Source organism: Halichoeres trimaculatus, unplaced genomic scaffold (genome assembly GCF_033239565.1).
Source record: "Halichoeres trimaculatus isolate MK-OKI-2021-1 unplaced genomic scaffold, fHalTri1.1 fHalTri1_scaffold_21, whole genome shotgun sequence".
In the NCBI taxonomy this organism is placed as follows: Eukaryota; Metazoa; Chordata; class Actinopteri; order Labriformes; family Labridae; genus Halichoeres; species Halichoeres trimaculatus.
Genome location: NW_027437199.1, coordinates 11473209 through 11497729, shown reverse-complemented (window position 1 = coordinate 11497729; position 24521 = coordinate 11473209). Strand labels below are relative to the sequence as shown.

General features: G+C 41.0%; 3 protein-coding genes across 3 annotated transcripts; 2 read left to right on the top strand and 1 right to left on the bottom strand.

Moving 5' to 3' along the window:
- Nucleotides 1-248: 248 nt before the first annotated feature.
- tmbim4 (transmembrane BAX inhibitor motif containing 4) lies at nt 249-4488 on the bottom strand. Its single transcript, XM_074698078.1, has 7 exons — nt 4265-4488; nt 3465-3573; nt 2848-2953; nt 2448-2481; nt 1954-2071; nt 1687-1732; nt 249-1578 (listed from the first exon to the last, which is right to left on the bottom strand). Exons 1-7 carry the CDS (start codon nt 4353-4355, stop codon nt 1372-1374), a joined length of 711 nt encoding a protein of 236 aa, XP_074554179.1. The 5' UTR covers nt 4356-4488; the 3' UTR covers nt 249-1371.
- Nucleotides 4489-6619: 2131 nt separating this feature from the next.
- On the top strand, nt 6620-16134 carry hmga2 (high mobility group AT-hook 2). The gene is made up of 5 exons (XM_074698575.1): nt 6620-6884; nt 7799-7885; nt 9344-9394; nt 13402-13434; nt 14145-16134. The coding sequence occupies exons 1-5, from the start codon at nt 6777-6779 to the stop codon at nt 14184-14186; spliced, it is 321 nt and encodes a 106-aa protein (XP_074554676.1). The 5' UTR covers nt 6620-6776; the 3' UTR covers nt 14187-16134.
- Nucleotides 16135-17524: 1390 nt separating this feature from the next.
- dera (deoxyribose-phosphate aldolase (putative)) lies at nt 17525-23424 on the top strand. Its single transcript, XM_074698352.1, has 9 exons — nt 17525-17673; nt 18332-18429; nt 18557-18704; nt 19357-19452; nt 19569-19703; nt 19878-20006; nt 22090-22202; nt 22892-23041; nt 23122-23424. Exons 1-9 carry the CDS (start codon nt 17643-17645, stop codon nt 23176-23178), a joined length of 957 nt encoding a protein of 318 aa, XP_074554453.1. The 5' UTR covers nt 17525-17642; the 3' UTR covers nt 23179-23424.
- The last annotated feature ends 1097 nt before the right edge of the window (nt 23425-24521 follow it).

Sequence of the window (24521 nt, the reverse complement as noted above, 5' to 3'; positions counted from 1 at the left end):
TCAAACAAGTAGTGTTTAAGAGGGTTCATAGTGTTTACATTCTTCAACATTATTAAATAGTATATCCACAAAATACACTCTCTGCTCCTGTTTGAAAACACAAAAACACCAACAATAGTAGAGGTCTGTATCGAAATAAAACCACATTCATGTTTATTCAGAAGAGTTTCGAACAAGAAAGCCTAAAATTTGTACTCACAATAAAGAATCAGACCTATACAGTCATAATGTGCATCATCACACGAAAGGAACATTTCAAAAATAACCCTCTTGAAATAAAACAAACAAAAACTTAAGTAACAGATTAATAATCATAATGCGATTTTATCTCTTTATTTGTAGGTTCATATTGTTAGTGACACAATCCATTGTGTGTCTTGTGATGGCAGCACATTTAGGTAATACAAGTTCTCTGAAATGTAACATTCAGAGGCCTTCACAACACTTTTTCATTTATATGTCAGTGTGTTATTCAGGTAACAGTGAACGCTCCTTCTAGATAGTTTGGATTGGATCATCAACAACTTATATAAATCAATGTTGGTGCAGAACTATATTGAGAGTCAAATTATCACAGTACAACAAAACTACTCCCTTTGCCATTGATATCAAAACTCTGATACCAATCACTATAATTTATTTAACTTTCTGGACAGAATCACATAAAAACCATCACATAATCACCAACCCGAAGTCTGTACAGTCACATTTACACCATACACATATGTACAATCAAATATAGTAGACATTTAGATTAATATTACTGTACAACCAGTGTGTCCCTTCTGTATTTAGAGCCGTAATAAGACACTGAGAATTTAAACATTCAACAACCTGATAATCAGTGAGAGGAATGACTGATCTGAACCCAGTGATAGAGGGAAAATACATCCACTACATATGCTATTATCGATCAAAGTTAGATATCTAAAGTCATATCATTATTCCATTGGAAATAATAAAATAATCGTGCCAATAAAGTAAAATGATACATAAACATAAAATTGTTTATAAAAAAATGTGAGGGATAAGGCTGATGACTAGCTCAATTTATCATGTTAATACAGATCATAACATCTGATCCATCTGTACCCACACATACACATACTTGCAGCTTATCAATCAAACATAAACATTGTAAACACAGTCTGGGCTATTGCTAGACCAGCAGGGGGAGTAAGAGGGCTCTTCATGTAAAGTAAATTTAAATCCCAGCTCTGTTAATAAATTTACTGTGTGATAAACTATTATTAAATGTTAGATGTGATTCTTGCTTTAAAGTGATTTCTGATAAACTTGTAGTCAGTAACCGAACAGTTATATCAACAGGTGACTTTTTAATAAACCACCCCATCTCTGTGTCTGAAACTCTCAGTGCTTCTTCATGGAGTCCAGCACCCTCAGGATGTGCAGGAAAAGGTTGACAATGTCAAGGTAGAGGTTGATGGAGGCCAGAACATGCTCCTCAGGTGAGAGCTGCTTCATCAGCAGATGGGTGTCATAGATGATGAACCCACAGAACACCAGGGCCCCCATCCCACTGAGGACCAGCTCAGTGCTGTCACTGTTAAAGAAAAACTACAGAGAGAGACACCATCATCAGCTGCAGCATCATATGGTCTAACGCATGGGGAACATAGCCTCATCTACCAGTCTAATCCAACAGACAAAAATTGATCCACTCACCCTCATAAACCCAGCGATGATGAGGATCCAGAGACAAGCAAACAGTCTGTAAGAAACATCAGTTCCAGTTAGTTACACAGTCAGAAACAGACACTTAAACATTCTGTTCTCATCTGTTATCATTGTAAGGTTATGTAAGGGATAATGTATGAAAAGCTGGTAGTTAAAGCCCAGAAGGATCTCTGTTTTTCATGCTCTGATGGAATAATGAATAGTGGTGAGGGTACAGGTGTGTTATAAACACTGGCGATTAGATCAGATACGCACCCTGCTCCCATCTTGCTGAAATCTCTCTTTGACTGAAAGGTGTATACTGTGAGTCCAGCAAATACAGCACAGGTGAGGAACAGGGCCTGCAGCACCGTGGAGTACTCATAGAACGTCACTGTGGAGAGAGCGAAACACTGCAGTGAGTTATCAACCCAGACAATTCAGCTAATAGTCCTCTGTTGATGAGCCACGCAGCAAACTGGTTTTGAGAAAATGAATCTGGTGCAAAGCATTAAAACTGCAGTTTCTCCACCTGAAGCTGACTGCAAAAGCTCATCATTACAGTTGTTTTAAATCAGTTTTCCATTTTAGGGGCTGCACATTTGTGAGGTGTATTCTGAGGAGGCTTTGAAATGGGGCCGCCTTTGACACATGGCTGTGATGCATTTAGTCTTCAAATGCAACCTATATAGGATACAGCCTCTGAATTGGGACATGGCTAGAGTCATGCAACAGTCTTAACAGTACAGTCAGCATCAGTTTTTACTTACCAGCGGTGGCCACAGATATCGCCTCCAGCAGGGTCTGAAAAGAAAAGAAAAGAAAAGTCAGTTACAGCAGCTAGCTGACTTGTGACAAACCATCTAAATGCATGCAAAATAGCAAGCCAGACACCTGCTAATTTGCAAAAAAAATTTCCAGCAAACAAACTTACGAGCCAAAAGCTAACTGGCTATATACCAACTAGCTTCAAGAAAACCAATTAAATTTAATTTGATGTATGATAAACAGCTAAAGGCAGTTATCTGTTACTGTAGCATTGCCACATGAAGATGGTCAATGGAGATAAAGATCAGTAGAAAATACCAGTACACAAATCTTAATTAGTAACTAAGTTAACTGAATGAGCCATCCCTTATACTGACATGGATAAACAACTAATGGACTTACAAACAGCAGCAGCAGGTACAGGTTGACCGGGTGTTGATGTCTGTACACTGCCAGAACCACAAGAACAACCAGAGAACCCAGAGCGGATCCCAGAACCACTGCAGGACTGAAACCAGAACAGAGGGAGAAATACAGAGCACAATATTAAACAAAGCAGTCTGAGGACACCGAAGCATCTCATGGTCAGGGTTGCCTCTGCAGGTCCTGTCAGTCTAAGCTCAAAGGCTGGTAAACTGGGTGAGCTGATTCCCCAAACTGCGCACTAGCTCTTACGCCCAAACTCCGAGAAGGCTAGACCCTCTTCCATTTTGGAGTCACCCAGGGTGGAAGAGATATGGGGATACCCACAAACCCCTGGCTGAGCATTTGAGTTCTCCACAGGGATTGAGAGGGTCACCTCTTTGCAATTTTAAAAGGAAAGGGTCTGATCGTTGTTAGAGCATTTAGAGTACGTGGGTTCTCTTGGAAGAAAGGATTCTGGCTCTCGTACAATACCCCGAGTGTCCAGTATTTCATCTCTGCTTTTTCTGGACAATATAGTTAGTGTTGCTGAATGTAAACTGGTCAGAGTTACAGCAGTATTTTGTTAAAGTGAATCTCTATAAATTTTGACTCACCTGTCATGGACAAACTCTTTGATGGTGTCTGAGAACATGAAGAGGGCGGAGGTGGCTGTGGTGAGGAATATCTGGAGACTCAGGAGGGTGTACACCTTTCTCAGGAAGTCTGCACAGGTAATGTCACATATACTACAGTTTGTTACACATGATCACAGCACAGGTGCGTTACTGCAGGTTTGTAACAGGATATATACAGGTAGATAAACCAGAACTATATGTGTATAATATTTAGCTGTGGTGTACTGCATTTGCCTTCATAACACAAGTATCACTGGGATCTGATCAAGTCCATCACTAATGATACATTCAGTGAGCAGAAACTTCATGACAGGTGTGTCAGTTAATATTTTACTGCGCAACAGAGCAGCTGCGTATTTACCTTGGTTAGCATTAGTCTTTAAATAAGTTCACCTTGTCTGAAATAAACCACTTTTTGTACACTGGTTTGTCAGTGTCAGCTTTGATAACTGAAATGTATTTGAATAGTACAACCACCCGTAGTTTTACCTAAACTATACGAGCAGTAGTAGGTGGCCTGTGTTATTCCATGCTAACCTGCAGCCAGCTGTTAGCCTGTGTGAACTCGTAATAGCCTCTGCTAGCCACTGAAAGACCTCGTAATTTGACGTGACAACTGCTGGCTTACGTTATTATAAATAAAAGCAGTAATGTTTATCTGCGCAAAACGTTTTAATACTACTTATTCTGTATGTTTAAACAGTAGTTAGCCAGTGTTAGCCTGAGCTAGCCTATGTTATCTGACGTGTCAGCTGCTCTTCCTCGTTAGCTTCACTCACCCATACGGATCTGTACGCTGGCCGTAGCCACGTTCGTCCCGTAGTTAAAATCATCTTCTATTGAAGATCGGGGATACTTCTCAGTGCTCATCTTGGTGCTTCACGGTTCCCCTGGAAGGCTGGGTTAAATTTAAGTTTCTGGCAATGGGAGAAGATGGAAAGGCAGGGAGGCTAAGCTCTGTCGTTTTCCAGACAGTGTCAACGATCATCTGAGGTGATTTACCGCCACCTGCTGTTGTGGCGCAGGATGAGTTAGGTGAATTAATTTACATTCATTTTTATTATTTGAGGTAAGTACAGGCAGCTTTATCTTTTTTACTGAATTAAAGGTGAAACATTGCACAAAAATTATAACAATAAGAGCACATAATTTGTTCATCAACGGTGTATTTTGACCAGAGGGTCCAGGAGCTATAAGTTCCTCTGAAAACATTCCTCCAGAACTAAATTTTAACATCATAATGCAGCTCAAAACAAGATCAGAATAGGAGAGAAAGATATACTTTTTATATCTTCTATTGGAGGAAACTCTCTTGTTTCAAGGAACAAACATTGTGTAATAATAAACCTGCATTACTAATAAAATCCACCATTTAAAGGGAACCTACCCAAACTAATGTATCACCCACCATTACTGGCCAAGGAGAAGATTAGGGAGAGAAACACAGCGGTTATGAATAAGCCTGGAGAGGAACATTAAATTCTTTGAGGAAAACAGTATCTTGCTTTGTTTTGAAACCCTGTTCTGTTCATTCAAAGTTAAATGTTAAACATACTGACCCCAACTGTTCACTACTTGATACTGCATGTGTGTGTGTGTGTGTGTGTGTGTGTGTGTGTGTGTGTGTGTGTGTGTGTGTGTGTGTGTGTGTGTGTGTGTGTGTGTGTGTGTGTGTGTTTACTCCCTGCGAGGAAGTGGACACTCTGACCTATGAAGAGCTGTAGTCAAACTTTGAGGATCTGCAGGATCAGACACCACGCCCAGGTCAAAGGTCACATAGCAACATGTCAAACACATAAGGGAGTATATTTAAGCTGTAGGAGGCAAGCCCTTTGTTATAGCATTTATAGAATAGTTAGAGTTCAGCAGTGGAGTAGCTTCAAAGTAGTAAGGGACAAATAGTGGTAGAAAGTGTTTTATCATATCTGTAGCTTTGAGGTCTGTGTTCAGAACAGAGACAGCAGAAAAACAAGGTGAAAGGTCAGAGCCTGGCAAACACACACACACACACATCCACACACCCTGAGGTAATGGATCTGTGCGGACATTGATTGTATTGGTTTGATGCTGACGCCGCTCAGTCTGAGGGGGCAGGGCCAAAACGCCCCCTCCTCCCTGTTTCTGTGAGGTCTGAGAGTGTTTTTATGAATGAGCTGAAGAACACACACACACACACACACACACACACACACACACACACACACACACACACACACACACACACACACACACACACACACAGTTAGAGCCTATGTGTATGTGTTATTATAATTACTATGTATCCAAATAAAATCATTGTGACTTTTAACCAATAATTTGCAGAGTTGCAGATTCAAGAGTGATGTTTCTGTGTTTTGTGTTTCAGTGTTGTCTGTTTCAGATGGTGTGTTGCGTTGATAAGAGTATCAGGGTGGCGTTGAGAGCATGCAGGCAGCTGCAGCGTGGGAAACCTCATCCACACACTCACACACACTCTTGACGCACTGTGTGAGTGTGTAATTGATCTCACGGCAGGTTCATACAGTGAGTGAAATATCCTTGTCCTGAGTGTATTTCTGTGGACTTAGATCATTGCTTCAAACTGTGTCTCCTGACTGAGTTTAGATAAAGTGTCATATTAATTGACACAATCTCACTTAAACTTTATTAAACATTAGAGAAATGCTTCAAGTGTAATGCACCCAGAAGGTTTGATCTGAAGAAAAAAACATCTCACCTTTGACCCTAGATAGCCCAGTTCATGTTTCATACACAAAATCACCAATTTTACCTTTCTAAGGTTTATATTCCAATCAGTAAAAAAAGGTCAGTTTTTCTTTATTTTGCTGTAATGTGCTCCCCACGAGAGTTCAAAACGATGAGTTCCTGTTTTAAGTATTAATGTTTTTAAACTGGGTTTGTTAAAATGCAGATTAAATGTGTTATTAACTTTATTTATGTTACTTTTTAAAGAACACACACACATACACACACGCACACACACACACACACACACACACACACACACACACACACACACACACACACACACACACACACACACACACACACACACACACACTTGGCACGCACGCGCGCACACACAGCGAGCTGTAGCAGTAGTTCCTCCCTGAGCCGGTCCCGCTCGGAGTCTCTCGGTGTTACAGTCTGATCTGGATCTGTTTGGCCCTGGTGTCGGTCCCTCGATGATCCGGGTCGTCTTGTTTTTCAGGGAGAGGACAGATCCGTTGACCCGATAAATACCCGGTAGAGGTTCCCTCTGGACACCGGGAGGACGGAGCACCGGGAGACATGAGTGCACGCGGGGACGAGGCGGGGGAGAGCTCCGGCTCTCAGGAGCCCGCAGGGGCCGCGGAGCCGCAGAAGAGACGGCCTGGAAGACCCAGGAAACCCCAGAAGGTGAGCCCGAGCCTGAGTCTGATTATCTGACTAGCCGGTGTGGTCTCTGGAGAACTGAGAGTCGGAAGAATCAGGGTGTTGTGCCTGAGAGACTTGACTTTGAAGGGAACGAATGAACAGTTAATTCAGCTTAACCGGGTTTCATCTCGGGGTATCCTGGATTTTAATAATGTTCGCAGTCCTGTACAAAAGTTCTACTTCAGTCTGCAGTTTATTACGATACGGATACTCAGTGTTTGCGTGACTTAGGGTAAAGAAGTGATTCATAGTTTTACAGCCGGCTCTGGGTCCATTCACAGAGAAAGTCTGTTATCAGAGAGAAACTGTATAAAGTCACTGCATTTATCACGTTTAACATGTGTTCTGTTAGTCATTAATATTCCAGCTTACTCTGAATTATTCTTTGCCTTAATCAATATTTTTCTATTATTCTACTCTTCTTATTAATCAGGCTAATTTTATATTAAAATCTATTTGTATTTCACTTTTTATCTAATTTTATTATCATTGTAAGTTTCAGTTATTGCAAAGCCTATATTTATGTTTTTCTTAGTTATTATCCAGAATGTAAATCAGGTTAAACAAGTTAGATTAGGTGGTATAGGAATAAGAGCAGCTGAAAGTGAACGGTGGGATGTGCAGTGTATAAATTCAAAGTGTAAAATGTTCCACCTAAATTTTCTCTCCATTTTTGTCTAACTTTTTAAAAAATATATAACATTTTCCACACTAAAGAGAGGATATATTTCTCAAGATGTTGGATTTTGAGTCCTCCCTTAAAATAAAAAAAATGTACACATGCAAACAAAAGAAAGACAAATCCTATTTTTGTATTAATGTTTGAGTAGTCCAAATAACTTCGTTTTTACCTGACCCACACCCTGTACCCCCACCCACCCCAAACACACACACAGGAGCCCAGTGAGGAGCCCGGCCCAAAGAGACCAAGGGGCCGCCCCAAAGGAAGCAAGAACAAGGGACCATCTAAGGCAGCAACTAAGGTAGCAAGGACACAAACACAAATGAATACACACTGTGATATAGACTGCACAAGCTGGGTCAAGCATTGGACCAATCAGAGGAGACCTCTCATTAAAACTGTGTCTAAGCTTCATTCGTTTTCTGGATGAACTGATCCCGTGATTACTAAGTACTGGAGATGTGATTGGATTTCATTATTATTTTATTTCCCATGGTTCTGGGATTCAACCTTTTGGAGATACTTTCTGTGGGTATGTCAGGCATCATGAAGATCAGAGCCTCTCAGGGAGTAAAACAAAAACAATGATTCTATGATCGCTGTATAATCCTGAGTTGTAATGGATTTTTTAAAATTATTAATTATTTCTTTTTTATTCTATTCTGATCTAAACTATTTCTCTCCGATCCTGAGTATTAGTTGACACCCTGATGGTCTTAAGGGTGGTTTGTAGGCTTGAGTGTTGAACACGGCCTCAGACTGAGACTGTGCTCTGAAACTTTAAACTTCTCGATCATTAATTCATCAGGTTTTATGTTTCACTAAACTTCACATCAATAATACACAATCACAAACACACACACCTCTGGGCTATGCTCTGATTGGTTGATTAATCTGATGAGTCATGATACACACCTGATGAAGAGCATGTATGGTCACCATGTATTGTGAAGATTATGATGATTATGCTAATGATGCTGCTGATAATAATGATTTTCTGTGTGATGCAGCAGGTAAAAGTGTTGACACCTGTTGTTGCGTTATCACTCAGCTAAACACTGTTATTTCCTAACCTGAAGATCTGCAGACTCATACCTTTGACATTCGATCTCTACTACAGGTGTGTTTAACTCACTACGTCCCAGGCCACAGGGGATCAAACGGTCACAATCTGATCCTTCAGATCCGTCATAAACCACTTTCTAGGTGATGGTTTGTTTTTAAAAACAACCTAAACAGACTAGACAGTTGAAACTCTATCTTATTAGTTTTTCAAACATCCACCACCGTGCACTGACCTTCTCTGCCACAAACTGACGTCCTGCAGATTCCCCCAGCTCACAGGTTGACACACCTGGAGGGTTAAACTACAAAACCCCCATTTTTAAATCACAGCTCTGATTATTTTAGCCTGGATTTTGCATTTAACTTTAGAAAAAAATGTTTTGTTTCCAGTTTTGATTTATTTGCTAAAAAATAGTGCTGTTTATTTTTGTTTAAAGTAATTACCTTGTTTGTTTCCACTGCTGATGATAGTTTAAAGCAGTTTTAAGTGTTTGTTTTATTTGTTAAAAGTTTTTTGTATAAATCATGTTATGTTGTTTACATTGCTCTTCTTTTTCACATTACAGTATTTTTTTTTTGTCTGTTTTAATGTTATTTGTTTGTTTACAGAGATGTTCTATAGATTATTATAGAGATGTCAAGCTGTTGAGCTGTAGATTCTCATACAGTCACTTCTTGTTCTGTTTTTGATCAGAAATCTGAGGCCAGTGGCGGGAAAAGACCACGAGGAAGACCACGGAAATGGGTGAGCATGAGTTCATTCTGTTTGTTGATACACAGGCACACACTCAGAGGGATGTTTTATTTTAGTATGTGGATGTTAAGCAGAGACAAGTAAAGTCAGGCTCTGGGTGTATGACTGTGACCTTGGTTGGCCTCAGAATGTGATGACAAATGAAACATGTTGAATTGAAAACAGGGCCATAAACAGTGGTTCATTCACACCTATCTGCTGCTCGGGTGTGCAGCTGTGATGCCCACAGAGCTGGGTGATTTTCCTACAGGGTGAGGGGTACCCTGATGCAACACGAGGGGTCTCGCTCACTCTTTAGGGGACACATCTCTTGAACCACGTAAGAAATGAGATGAAACTCAGCAGCGGAGGTCTCCACACAGCTCTGTTATATCACACACTGACAGGGGGTGCCCTGATACTCAGACCAGCTGATCCAGGGTCAGTCCTCATCAGTATGTGTGGATGAAGCAGCAGTGAGCAGGTGCTGATGGAGATTTAGACCTCTGACAGGATGTTGAGCTTCCTCTCGCTGCTGCTACCGCCGCTGCTGCTGCTGGTGGGGGTGTCTTTCATTCCTCAGCTGTTTCTTCTTTAGATTCAGAGTCAGCTCCTCAGCAGACAGGCTTGAGTCTCTCTCTGATATACAGAACTAGGCCCAAAGATGGAGGTTGCCATACTGGGAATGTGGACTCCAGCTATCCTCCAGCTAATCTAGAAACAGGCAAAGAATTGGAGCTGAGGACATAACCTAGCAGCTTCAACACACAGGTCTATCAATCAATGAGTCCATGCCCCTAATTATCTATAGCTTGAACTTATTCTGAGGTGAACAGGTGTAATGTATATAATCAAGCTTGTATGGTTGTCATGAATATAGAAATGAGCTTTTGAGACCCAGGCTGTCTCTGTTGCCAACCAGACTGTAAACATACTTATCTCTGCAGCAAAGTTGCTGTAAGTTGGACATTTGAACAAGATTTAGCATCTAGTTCATGAAGTCACCCATTTGTTTCTGTCCATGGAGACTTGGATTTGTGACTACACAAGCGACGCACAACACAAGTAAGAATTTAGACAGAGGGAAAAACCTAGTTAGTGCGACGAAGTGATATAGGTTATTTGACTGCAGGAGCTGCCATTAAGTGCAGGAATTATTATCATTTTTTAAAATAATGTAGAATAATCTCGCCAACAAACCACAATCAATTGCTGCAACAATATATTTCAACCTTCAACAAAATTCAGTAATTAGAGCTGAAAATTCACTAAGAGCTGGGTCTGAAACCTTCTGGTTCATTCTACCCCTGATGACAAAGAGGAGAAAGAAGTGTTCCCTGAACAGCTGAATCTTCGGACATCTCTTAAAGTAGAAAGGGACTCTGTGGATCATATAGAGTTAGGTAATTCATTCTACCATTTGGGCACAACAGAGGAGAGGAGTGTGGCTAGAGATTTAGAGCTGCTCTGGGCTGGGAGCACCAGACATCTTTCACAAGCAGAGTGTAGTGGGTGAAAAGGAGTGTTGACCTGGAAGAGGGACCCCAGGTAGGCAGAAGCTGCTCTTGCCGACGTTTTGTAAGCCAGAAAAGGAGCTTTGAATTTGATTCAAGCTGCCACTGGAAGCTAGTGAAGAGAGATAAACAGGTGTTAGCATAATTTCCTGAGTACTGTCGAGGTGCAAGGTACCATACCCCCCAACTGCTTTGGTGTTGTATGTGGCTTTGCACAAAAGTGTCTCCCAAGCGAAACTGTAAATTGTAATCACTGACGTTGGCCATATTGGAAATGCTAACACAACCTAGCTTTTTGCAGACAGCTTCAGTGTACCCACCTGCCAATCAAGTGAGCCATGTCCTTATATGGGCGAAACTTTTAAGTTTAATAACTTTGAAAATACCCTGTAATTGACTGGCGCCTCTCACCCAATGACAGCTGGGATAGGCTCCAGCCACTGCAACCCTGAACAGGATAAGCAGATCGGGGAAGGATGTATGAACCTTGAAATAATAAGTTATGAAATAAATTCACACCCCAGTGTGACAAAGAAGAAATGAGTATTTTAGACCTGGGAAGTTCAGATTTTGGGACTTTCTTGTTAGCTTCTTACTGAAGTGGTTGCTGCTTGGGAAAAAGATGGCATGCCAGGCTTTCACATTTTATAGAGATATAAAAAGTGTTTAAAGTGAGAAGGATGGAAGTTTATGTGACAGATTTCAGCTCAGGGGGTTTTCTTCCTTTTCCTACAAGGACTGTTTCATGCGTCTCTGTGAAGCATGGTTGAAGATAACACACAGTCTGTGTGTGCAGATGACTTTCAAACAGCTTATACAATGGGAAGGGATTTCCTCTGTCCTCAGTTACACTGTATCACAAGTTCACAATGTATACACACAAGAAACGTATCCATAGAGCTAGAAAAGCTGGTGAACGTGACCAGCAGTGTGTGTGTATGTGTGTGTGTTGGGGCTTTTGTATATTGAGTCATGTTCAAGTTGCTGCTGTGTTTCTCTCTTAGTCTGCAACACAGACCAGAGAGACTGAGGAGGTGGGGGTGGTCTTCATTCTCCACATTCTATACCACAACCCCCCAACACACACACACACACACACACACACACACACACACACACACACACACACACACACACACACACACACACACACACACATCCATCTGTAAAACACATTCCTGCCACTAGAGGCTTCATTCAGACAAACATCAGGAGCTGCAGAGGATTTACACAGGAACCCTTTCCCAACTACACACACACACACACACACACACACACACACACACACACACACACACACACTGAAACAGAAACATGTGAGTGTACTTATATGAAATATAATAAAAAACAGAACAATATGATGAGGGGTATATGCTCATTCTCCTCTTCTCCAAACTAATTTTTCTCCCAACAGAATCCTGAGCGAACTTGACACAACTTACACACACATACACACGCAGACACACACACACACCCTCCTGTGACCCCCCCTCCCCCAACAAAAGGCTTCTTGTGTGCAGGAATGTTCACATCCTACAGACACGACACATTTCTCTCTACAAAGAGCCGCCAGCACATTCCCCCCAATCACTGCTTTAACCTGACTCTCTTTCCTCTCTCTGTGAAGAGGAGCGTGTGTGAACAGGTCTGAGTGTGTGATCTAACTGTTTCAGATGTACACTGTCCTGAGCTCTGATTTAGTCACGTGTTTAATAAATCAATCGTCCTGCTCATGTCTGAAGGTTTTCAAGGTTCAAGTCTGGAAGTTTGCTTCACACAACGTGCATCTCCCTGCTCATGTGCCATTTTCTTTGTGTGGATTCCTTTTGAATCCATCCTTTTTACGACAAATTCTTTATGGATATTTATGAGTTCTCCAAACCTCTTTGGTTAATTTTTGCAGCCATCAAACCTCTTGTGTATCATAAAACTGTGCTATCAATAGTTATCACCCACAGCAAAGCAGGATTCACAGAGTTACTCTGGCAAACTGTGATCGCAGGTTAGTCCTAGTTGAAACTTTGTGAGATAAACCACAGAAGCACACATTGTGTAAATAGTATAAGAAGGAAGAGGAGGCAGAGTTATTTTTATTACCCAGTGAAGTGTGTTCATCACCATTAACTGTTTGGTTGACTGGTTAACCAGGCTTTAAACTGAAACGAATATCTAACCTGTATCTATCTGTCGTTTAACTTGAGTGATCATGTGACTGCAAATAGGTCCAAAGGTGAACACATTCACTAACCGTTAACCTGAAAACATGCTCACATACACAGAAAAAAATCCTAACTAGATATGTTCAAGTGTTGCTTTCTTTTTTGTTAATAGTGCCATAGAGTTTGCTTTGATGATGGGAGTTATTGAAATAATGATCCTGAGTCCCAAATTATCATCCTGGTCTGGTTGATATGGATGCCTTTCACTACAGTGCTCGTGTTGTTTTTTAAAGGTTGTTAACATCCAAAGATCACCCCTGACTCCTCTCTGTGCTCTCTTCTGCAGCCTCAGCAAGTTGTCCAGAAAACTTCAGCTCAGGTAAGATGTGCTCACAGACATACCTGCTTCTTGTTGTCTTGCAGACGGAACTGACCAATCCTGAATTTAAATCCACTTTTCAGCTTAATTTTGAGCTTAGTTATTGTATTTCGATCATGGTTAATTTTCTTTTACAGCTTTATAGTCTTGAAAAAATTCAGCTGACTTTGTCGTGACTTGTGGGACACAGTAGTTTTATTATATCTGTATGAACAGTGACGATTGAATGGATCTGAAGTTAGTCAGTCTGTTGTCTTCAGACGTGTGAGTGCTGAATTAACCAGGATCTCAATCAAAGAGGAGGATGATGACTGTGTCTGTTATCCTGAATGAAGTCATGTGTTAAATAGATTTAATGTGAGTGTGCGAGGAGGAGGAGGAGCAGTTCACGGCCTTTTCATCCTACACAATCAGGACATGAACTCAGATGAACCCAAACCTCCTCTGAGAGCACACTGTGTTTTTACTCAGGAAAAGGAACTGTAGTTGTTGAATTTCCTGGATAATATTAAAAATATATACATCAAACAAACACTGGTTAACCTTAACTGAGCTTGGTTTAGTTTCTTTATTAACTCAGTGAACAGGTGAGTGAACAGGTGAGTGAACAGGTGACAGGTAATCTCTAAACTGCTCAGGGATGAAATGAGTTCTACTCAATGGAGCAGAGGGTTAAAATGAAACACATTACCCTGTTTTTGTATTAACAGGAAGAAGAAGAAGAGGAAGAGGAGGCTGCAGAGGAAGATTAAACCTCCTCCCCATCTCACCTCTACCTCATCACCTGTCAGCTTGTTAAAGGGAAAACACTGCACACACCACTTCCTGTCAGTAACCACATTTTTATTTCCCTCTGAGGTCTGATGTGCTTGTGATCAGCATCTCTGCGTCCCTCTGGTACATTCATTCACGATGCAGCTACATGGAGAGGAATGCTTCAAGGATTAAAATTACCGCTCTGTTACAGGGTCTCTACACGACAGACATCAGGGTGAGCAGAGTTTCCTCCATCAGACAATGAACCTCAGAGAACAGACAGCCTTGTTCTGTCAGACACAAGTCTGCTGCGTCAGCGCACCACACTGGTCTTTATCAGGGAGCACATTTCGTTGAATATAGATCCTGTTTAACACATTAACAAAACATCCATCTGATCTGATGATTCTCCTTTAAACATCAAACAGACTGAAAATCACCTTCTGTTCAGCCTCACTGAAACACCAGGCCAAAAAAAAGCAGTTTTCAAAGCTGAAACTAACCTATTTACTGCCTGGTTCAACAAACATCTCTTGTTTGAATCACTTATTTCACTACCGGCACACACTGAACAGAGGGTGAATTTTTTTTGTGACTTGGCAGTTCAGAAGATATTAAGATTGTGAGATCACTCAATCAGAGGCTTAGCTCATGTGACTGACGTGCACCATATAGCTGTACTCAAAGCCCCCGTCACGGCAGTGAAAGCCGATCTGCTTCAAAAGTGTGATTCAGAAACAGACAGGTGATGTCGGAGAGACTACGTCCATCAATCATACAGTCTATGATACAAAAACACTGACAGAAAAGATTCACAGACAAACCCACATGCAGACAAATCCACACACAGAGAAGTAATTACAGTCAAGAGAAAACCACAGACACAGGGAAATCCATAGACACAGTCAGACTTGAGCTTAACCCACTGACACATATAAACTCAGACAGTGGCAAACCCACAGATAGATCAAACTCAGGGTACCTCAGACGCTGAAACCTTATCATTCCACACATTCATGAACTGATGATGTCTCACCTGGTTTGTACTCAGGGTGAAGTTCGACATCTCTTCTCTGAGCCTTCAGATCAACCTGGCGGTTTTCAGCTCATGGTTCAAATCTACCTCTGACTCTGACAGCCCGTCAGTACCACTGCTGTCTGTCACACTGGGAGACAGAGTGTGTTTCAATATCTGCTTTACATGGTTCTGTGCAGTAACGTGAGGGGCTGATGTCTTGTTACAGGTGAATTCTTCAGTCAGGTGAACCATCAGGAAGCAAACATCTAGTATTTAATTCAGGTTTACTCAGTCTGTTTGCTCCCTGGTGGATCCTTTCCATTTCTTCCGTTTGATATCGTCCAATCACAGAGCAGCTCCCCTTTCTATTGCCCTGTTTCTCATTTACCTCGTTGCTGCATCATTTTAATCAAACAGGTATTTTTTCTGGACAGGTCGTTGGCAAACTTGAATTGACTTTGTACTGATGTACACCGTGGTTTATAAGAAGAGTGTTTGTATAACTCTACATGTTTTTGTTGTTTATGAGTATCTCCATGTGTTTGTGTACTACCTATATGAATATGATGTTACCTCAGACTTATTCTCAGACCGATGACAGACACAGAGCTACCTCCAGTGTTTGAAAAAATGACCCAGGAGAGCATCCCACTTACCTTTAAAGTGACATTCAGGTAAAAATACTCGTTCTGGTGTTGTTTATTATATTCATGTTTATGTTTTTAATCATAGTTAGCTCATACACACACACACCTCTTTTTACCTCATACTGAACAGGTTAAGTTCAAGTGTTGGAGCATCTTTAATTTTTTATTTCTGTGGATGATAAATTTGACTGTTTCCGTGCCTCAGATTGGACCTGTAACCTCTGAATAATCTGATTTATGTCTTTAATATCTGATTCTCTCTCTGTTTAATGTTTTATATCTAACTCCTACAGTATAACTGTTTTGTTTCAGTACCCTTTCTTTAATATTCACTGCCTTTTATTGAGCACAATAAAAAATATTGCATCAATAAATACACCTGTGTCTTTTATTTTAATGGTATAATTGATTTTACCTGTACAAAGGTAGGCACGTGGTTTTACTAAATGTATCATAACCTTTATTTTTTTCTCTCAAAACCATTGTCTTAAAATGTTGATTATTTCTGTCTTACTGAAAGCAGACAAACTCAGGATGAAATCAGCTTTGGCTTAAATTAATTTCTATCCGTCATTGTCTTTGTTTATTTTTAACTGAACCTCTTCTCTCTTTCTCTGCTATAACAAATACAACATGATGCCAAATGGGTGAATATGAGTCATTGAATGTCAAGGTGTTTTAACAATCTATGGTCAGGATGAATTGAAGTAAAGGTGTTTCTGAGGTTTATCCATTGTTATATAGACATAAATATACATCATCAGTTAATTCTGTAATGCCCCCTGCTGTCCAGATGTAGCAGACACAATCTTTAATTCGAGAAATTTCCTGCAAATGCATTGAAATGCTGAAGCTGAAGAATGAAAAAAGAGGTTAAAGTAGCAGTAGGAATAGAAGAAAAAGTAGTAGTTTGAGAAGTATAAGCTGTGGAAAAAAGTGCGTAACCCACCGGCCTCCCCCGTCATGGGGGCTGATGTCAGCATTTCAACATAATAATAATGAGATGCTTAGAAATAATTATGAGATCTAAAGTCATAATTATTAATTACTAAGTCACTTTTCGGAGACATTAGGTCATTATGAGAAATTATGAGAAACTCATAAAAATGATGCTGCTGAGTTATGCTGAGATACGAAGTTATGATTATAAAATACTTTGTCATAACAGTCTGGTTATGACTAATAAAAAACACAATTTTGAGAAGCTAAGTCGTGATTATGAGATACTGAGACACAAACTAAATCATAAATATGAGAAACCAAAACATAAATATGAGAAACTTAATCATAATAATAAGATACTAAGTCAAAATGATAAACTTTCTCTTGTGTTTTTTTCTTAAAAAAAAAAAAAAATAAATAAAAAATCTTACCTTTTTTTTTACGGGCAGCAATGCATTGAGAGCAGTTCTGAATGCGTATATAAAATATTTATTTATGATTTCTCTTTTAACCAGACAGTTCACTGGAATTGAAAATGTCCTGTATTAGACCTATTTGAGGCAGCAGAATCAAAAACACACTCTACACAACAACAATAAAATCATTGCCCGGTATCCTCTCTGTAGGTCAAATTCACGTTTTTCTTTGTCCTGATAACTATAATTGGGAAAAAAAAAACAAAAAAAAAACATGGTAGGAGTTTTATTTTGGAGGAAATCCTCTTCCGGATCACGCTAGCGTACCCGGAAGTGTGTTGTCAGTGTGGTTGATGGTAGCTCGTGCAGGGTGGTGTAAGTCTCATACTTTCTCCTGCTTTCTTTTACAAACCCACGTTTCTTCTCACCATGTCTGCTAGAAACCCCGGGACTAAGCTCGGTAAGAATCTGAACACACTGACCCGTTCATGACGCCGTACCGGATTTACAAAACGCGTATTTTGTGCAGGAGTGTTATGCTCTTACTTTGACATCTCACAGAATATTATGCAAGTGTATGTAATGGTTGTAATACCTGTTTCATACTTGTGTTCAAATGCTTCATCCTTTATGGGCAAGAATGAGTGATTTGAACGGTAACACACAGGTTAATGACTTACAGGTATAAGGTGACTGACCTCCTCAGCACTGTTACTGAGTCACACACAGTAAACACACACTGTACTGTTAAACACGCATGAAACCATCACAAACATGTCAGTATTTAACAGCTAAAACAAGACTGAGTAAAATGTATCAGTAGTGTGTTGTTGAGGCATTTATCTCCTGTACCAGACTTTTCACATACTGATTTCATGCACACTTTTGTGTAGTTGGCGTAGTTAATGTAGACCTCATGACAGACAGTCAGTCTCTGATCACACACACACATACACACACAGTGCCTCACATGTCTGCTTAAATGTGTGTTTGTGTTTTTACTTGCGTAACCCTCTGAGAAGTGCTCTGTTTTCCTCTTGGACCCCTCCTGAACATGGTAACAATAGAACCCTTTGGTGTATGTGCTTTTCCCATGATGCCGTGCATTTGTGTGTCAGATCTGGAGTGGGTGTTTAAAGTGAGAGTGAACACTCAGGCCGTCCTGAAAAGAGCCCAGCACATACAGGGAATTAAGACACCAAAGAAACAGTGGCAGGTACAAAATGCAATCACTCAACGTCACAACAACAACGAAGGCCACTACTCTTCATCTTGCTTTAATAATTTTTCTCCATACGTGTGCTTGTATGTGTTTTTTCTCTGTGCTTTCTCTGCTTCTGCAGGCGGCGTGGCTGCTGAAGGCTGTCACTTGCATTGACCTGACGACTCTGGCAGGAGATGACACTCCGTCCAACGTGCACCGTCTGTGTACGAAAGCTATTCAACCAGTCAGATACGACCTGCTGAAGAGCATGGACATGCATGACAAAGGTACACACCTCACACACATACGCAACACAGAGTGCAGGTGTAGCTGCTGATGTCCACCGGATCCCAGCTGTTATCTGTAAGGTCCCTGTGACAGCTTTACTTCAAATCACTAAAATCCCTCTGTCATAATACTTAGATTAATACTCACTATTGTTTTTTTCAGAGCTGATATAACCGCTTTGACTAATCAGACTTTGAACGTTTGTTAGATCAAAAAGACATTTGATGTTTTCTGATTTTCCAAACAAGGGCTGATCTGTCTTAAATTTCCTCATATTTTAGGTTAAACAAATGAAAATGAATCTCTGAAATAATAAACTTTAAATGATGAAAACATCTAAATTATTGAAGCTTTGTGGTGTTGTGAGAATGAGCTTTGACAGTTAATCTCGACAGAGCAGCAGACACCCAGTTAAGACAATGCTAAAATAATCAAACACTAAGTCAAGTGTTCAGCTGACGCTGACCTTTGACCTCCAGCTGCTTCAAAAATGTTTCAGGATGTTCGTCAGTATCTAAGTCCAACCTGCAGGGGGCGACAAACACCACTGTATAACTGTGCTGATACTGTTTCAGGACCTGCAGCACCAGTGTGTGTTCTTTTGTGTGTGTGTGGTTATTTTAGCCTGTGTAATGGTGTGTGTGCTTTCAGGTGTAACCACAGCAGCAGTGTGTGTATATCCAGCTCGAGTGGCTGATGCCTTTAAATCTCTGAAAGCTGCAAACTCAAGTCTACCTGTAGCCTCAGGTGAGTCATGTGACCCCAATCGCATCTGGATTAACTTTTTTTTTTTTACTGTGTGTATTTTACCTGTATGACTGAGAGTCCTACTGGTCAGGTAATTTGTTAACCTCCCTCCACAGTGGCGACAGGTTTCCCTGCAGGTCAGACGCCGTTGGAGACTCGCCTACAGGAAGTGCGTATGGCAGTGGCCGATGGAGCGACAGAGATTGACATCGTTATTAACCGAACGCTCGCCATCACAGGGCAATGGGAAGGTAGGTTTAAGTCACATGACAAGAGTGAGACAGGAAGTGGTTTTAGACAACAAGATCGAATGCACACAAAGACTTTTTGATTTATTGATTTGTCAGATCAATGTTTATTTTCATCTGAACCATGTGTTAATCCAATGAGACAAACACATTAAAATGAGATGTCTCTTTCTTCAGCTCTGTACGACGAGATCTGTCAGTTCAGGTCGGCGTGTGGAGACGCTCACATGAAGACCATCCTTGCCATCGGGGAGCTGGGCTCCTTCACCACCGTCTACAGAGCCAGCCTGGTGGCCATGATGGCGGGTACGTCCTATTAAGTGTGTCTGTGGAATCTTTCGAGTAAAAGCAAGATTTATTTTACCCTCTGTCACACATGTACCCATGAAACTTTTACCAGGTAGCTGCATGGAATTCAGGGTTGAGCTTTTTGAGGGGTTTGTGAGTCTAGTTTTAGAAAGCGTACGACTCCCCAGGTGATACAGAGTGCAGGCAAATAGCCCAGGCTGGGGATCAAACTCAGGGTGCTACTTTCTTACAACCATCACATCCCACCTCAGTGGTTGTGATAAAAAAAAAATAGAGACAAAAGCAAATTGGCAAACAAAAGGGAATCATTTCTTTGCAAAAAAAAAAAAGGAGTGAAATGAAAATGTCTTAAGTGATGTTTAGTGTGTTTGATTGTATTCCAAAGTTAATGTTCAAAAAAGCAATAACATGTCTGCTGCCAGGGAATCACAACCAGAACTAGAGTCATAGACCCCCAGTCAGGACGCGCCCCCTGCAAAACAGACAGAAGCACATTCTCCAAAATGTAACTGTATGCTGTTCTTCCTGCTGTATCAACAGCAGAAACTTGTAGCAACTCCAATATAACAAAATACCCTTAGCATTGCCATAAGAAACAAGCAGAAAACAAGTATGGGTGATTCAATAATCATAAGCCCTGTTTCTACCATACAATTCAGTTTGGTTCGTCTCGACACAGCACAGCATTTTTACTAATCCCGGGACAGATCCCCAAATAACTGAGACTAGCCATGCCACTTTTTAGTACCATTCTGTAGGGGTGCCGGACTAAACGGATTTCATCTCAGAAGGTGGAGCTACAACACTGCAGACGGTTAATTGGTTGGAAGAGTCATCACTTACCATGTGACAGCAGCTGCATTTCTCCTGGCATCACAGTCTTCTCTGAAACAAAGCTTGATTGCGCTTTGTATCAAAGAACCACATGCCAATCACAAAGTAGACAAATTGCTGGATGTCTCTCATAGTTGCTCTTTGTTTACTGTGTGGTATTTTTCTTCTATTAGTGGTGTCTGTTGCTAAGGCATCACGCTCTTATTTAACTGATACAGCTTTCGGAATCCGGCTTATACGCCGCCTACGCTGAGGGGGCACGGTTGGCTACAGAAACAGAACCAAGCTTAACCGAGCCAACCCGTACCAACCCGTACTGATCTAAACCGGACTGATGGTGGAAACGGCGGCTATATAGTCCACACTGCCCACAAGTATTTTAGAGGAGTGTTGCAGAGTAAAATGGGCACATGGACGCATGAGTATTTAGTGCTTGGTTGGTGGATGTACTTCCATGTTTTATCCAGTCTATGGCTTAAACCAACAAACCAAATCTGTGAGCTTATCCACTTGACTGAGCTGCAACGCCTCCTTCAGTCTGTTTCACTAAATTTACCTACATAAACCTGGAGGATCAGTAGATTCACTTCTGCTGCCCTGACGATGGCGCTGCTGCTTAGTTTCCCCCCTCTCTACCTCTTTCTCACACACAGTCATACACTCACACACAATAATCAGACTCCTGGAGGTGATTATTAAATGTCCGTCTTTGTGTAGGCTGTGCGCTGTAATTTGTGCCCGTCAGATCGTAGAAACAAGATGATCATTCCACATATTAAATAATTTCACATATTAAATGATAATTTGACGTATTTAATGATAATTCTGGTATTAATCTGTAACTCAGCGTGCCTGTACTGTAAGGATGAATGAGCTTCATCACGTTAGTAATGCTGATCCATTATCTGTAATTAACAGTGAGGGAGAAACACGCTGAACTCGTCTTTAATGGACCCAAAATGTTCTTCATCTGCATGGCTCTAATGAAGCGTCATTACACCACACAGCAGGGCATTGTGGGTAATCTATTAACTGGCCTCACTCCATCTTCTATTTTTATCAGAACGCCGATAAAACTCAGAGGCTGCGAATGGAGGGCGTTATTAATGAGGCAGCAGCTGTAGCTCTGTTAGCCGTTAGCAGATGTCCAGGATCAGCCAGGTCTGTTAGAGCTACCTGTGCAGGTGATAATGTGTGGACACAGAGGTGTGTGTTTCAGATGTTTTGTGTGTTTTTGGCTTGACAGGTTCAGACTTTATAAAAACATCAACAGGAAAAGAATCCGTTAACGCCACCTACCCGGTCGCCATAGTGATGGTGAGGGCCATCAGAGACTACTACCTGTCAACGGGACACAAGGTAACTACACTTACTACAGGGAGGGTTGTATCTGAGCTGATAAGATTAAATGGAGTTAATCAGCTGGTTAAGAGGCCGTTTTACTGCTGATACCATGTTCATTTAACAACGCCAGTACAGCCTGTCAAAGAGAAAAGGTTTTTGTTTGCTCTTAAAATTAAAATGTAGGCTTTGGGTCAAAGATGTGTGTAGCCCAAATTAATGAGCAAGGATGAACAATGTGACTAGTTTGTGAACAATTATTGCTTTTTAATAAACGGGAAATTTTCTACAGAGTGGTAATTATTGTTATTTTTGATACAATTTTCAGATTTTGTATCTATTTTTCCTAATAAAGTTAGTGTTCAGGTGCAGCTTCCTGTACTTGAGGTCTCACATAACAACAGGCTGTGATTGGCTACTCTATCTTAACTACTACCCAATAACCAATGAATGAAACTAGGATTTAAAGGTTTTAAAAAAATAATAATTACACAATAATGTTTATCTATACTTGATCAAAATACCACATCATAGTTAAATGCTAACTTTAAAGCTGCGTTTTACTTTTTGTGGTTCTGTCTGGAGGTTGACGTCTCTACTGATATTAGATTCTTCCAGATGATTCTCAGGTGAAATTAAAGTTACAGGGGATCACCTCTAAGTACATGAAGTATGTCTCTGACAGAGATGCGTGTGTGTGTGTTTAGGTGGGTTTTAAACCTGCAGGGGGGATCAGGACTGCTCAGGAGTCCCTTGTGTGGCTTGCTCTGATCAAAGAGGAACTTGGAGACGACTGGCTCTGCCCGCACCTGTTCCGTCTCGGAGCCAGCAGCTTATTGGCGGACATCGAGAGACAGGTGAGGAGATGACTCACACAAAAACACACAAAAACACACACACGCTTTGATACAAGTGTGTTTTCTGTCTCTGTTCCCAGATCTACCATCATGTGACCGGACAGTACGCAGCCTATAACGAGCTGCCCATGGCCTGATCATGTGACCTCCTGTTTGATGACCTCGGCTGATCATACACACCTGACAAAGCTGTTTCTGTTCAACATACATGAGCCTGGACCAAAATCTCAGACACACAACTGTGAGAACACACTGGCTTACACAGTGTGTGTTAATAAACACATTGAATGTGAGTGTAACAGTGATGTTTGTTAATGTGTAAGAAATGAAAAAATGGAAATCAAGTTTAGAGAATAATAAAGAATTTAATAGAATAATACATGTTTTTTTCCTTAGTTTCAAAAAAGTCTGAAGCTGATTGTTTCAAAAATACCAAAAAGTCAGACTGAGTAGTTTTTCCCCATGAGGTACAGAGGATTATTTAATCTAGACTAGAGGATAATTTGATCCTAATTAGATCAGTGAGTGTGATCTCTGTAGATTAGAGAGTGTGACGTGAATATCAAGACAGGAACTAAACAGCTCACTGAAGCCTCTGTTTTCTTGTGAACACGCCTCTGTCTGACCTTGAACTCAGCTCAAACCAGAGTGGGTGGTGTTGGTGGGAGGAGGGGAGTTGGACAGGACACTCAGAGAAACGCTGAGAATAAGAAGGAGGCTGATTCAGTTGGATAATACAGGAAGGTGTTCTGAACAAAGGTTCAACTCTTCCCTTTGTAGTCTGAGAGCTCATTGACTCTGAATCCTTCTGAACTTGGTGTCATCTTAAGGAGGAGGTAAATAGTGAAAGCACAGCTCAGGTGTGTTTGTGGTATGTAGTTAAAAGTTTTTATTTTGGAAAATATCCATCTCAGTTCAGCAGACACAACTTGACAAAAACTTTGATTTATGTTGTTCTCAACGTGATCCATCTCTCAGGTGACTCAGACTGCACCTGAGTCCTCCAGCCATCATCTCAGATTCACAAACATTTTATTTATTCACACGTTTACTCAGAGTGGGTTTCCTGCAGGACATTATCTGTGTGTGTGTGTGTGTGTGTGTGTGTGTGTGTGTGTGTGTGTGTGTGTGTGTGTGTGTGTGTGTGTGTGTGTGTGTGTGTGTGTGTGTGTGTGTGTGTGTGTATGTAGGTATGTGAGTGTGTGTTACCTGAGGGGGGTGTTCTCATGTTTGGAACCTCTGCTGCTCTGTACCTTCTTGTGGCTGCACACACACACACACACACACACACACACACACACACACACACACACACACACACACACACTAACACTCTTTATCTATTTTAGATGAAGCAGATACACATCATAAGGCCATCCCCGTCCCCTGGCACAGATGGGGACTCAGAAGTTAGAGATGAGTTCAGAACTTTCTTCTCCCAAAAACTGAGAAAGTAAAATTGAAGACTCCTCTGAATCAG

What these genes read in the sequence shown, in the direction of transcription:
- tmbim4 (XM_074698078.1), bottom strand. Translation starts at nt 4,355, where the DNA reads ATGAGCACTGAGAAGTATCCCCGATCTTCAATAGAAGATGATTTTAAC. An exon ending in GATATCTGTGGCCACCGCTG is followed by an intron (nt 2,072 to 2,447) that starts GTAAGTAAAAAC and finishes CTCTCTCCACAG; the next exon opens with TGACGTTCTATGAGTACTCC. An exon ending in TCATCGCTGGGTTTATGAGG is followed by an intron (nt 1,579 to 1,686) that starts GTGAGTGGATCA and finishes CTCTCTCTGTAG; the next exon opens with TTTTTCTTTAACAGTGACAG.
- hmga2 (XM_074698575.1), top strand. Translation starts at nt 6,777, where the DNA reads ATGAGTGCACGCGGGGACGAGGCGGGGGAGAGCTCCGGCTCTCAGGAG. An exon ending in GACCCAGGAAACCCCAGAAG is followed by an intron (nt 6,885 to 7,798) that starts GTGAGCCCGAGC and finishes ACACACACACAG; the next exon opens with GAGCCCAGTGAGGAGCCCGG. An exon ending in TCCAGAAAACTTCAGCTCAG is followed by an intron (nt 13,435 to 14,144) that starts GTAAGATGTGCT and finishes TTGTATTAACAG; the next exon opens with GAAGAAGAAGAAGAGGAAGA.
- dera (XM_074698352.1), top strand. Translation starts at nt 17,643, where the DNA reads ATGTCTGCTAGAAACCCCGGGACTAAGCTCG. An exon ending in CATCACAGGGCAATGGGAAG is followed by an intron (nt 19,704 to 19,877) that starts GTAGGTTTAAGT and finishes CTCTTTCTTCAG; the next exon opens with CTCTGTACGACGAGATCTGT. An exon ending in TGGCGGACATCGAGAGACAG is followed by an intron (nt 23,042 to 23,121) that starts GTGAGGAGATGA and finishes CTCTGTTCCCAG; the next exon opens with ATCTACCATCATGTGACCGG.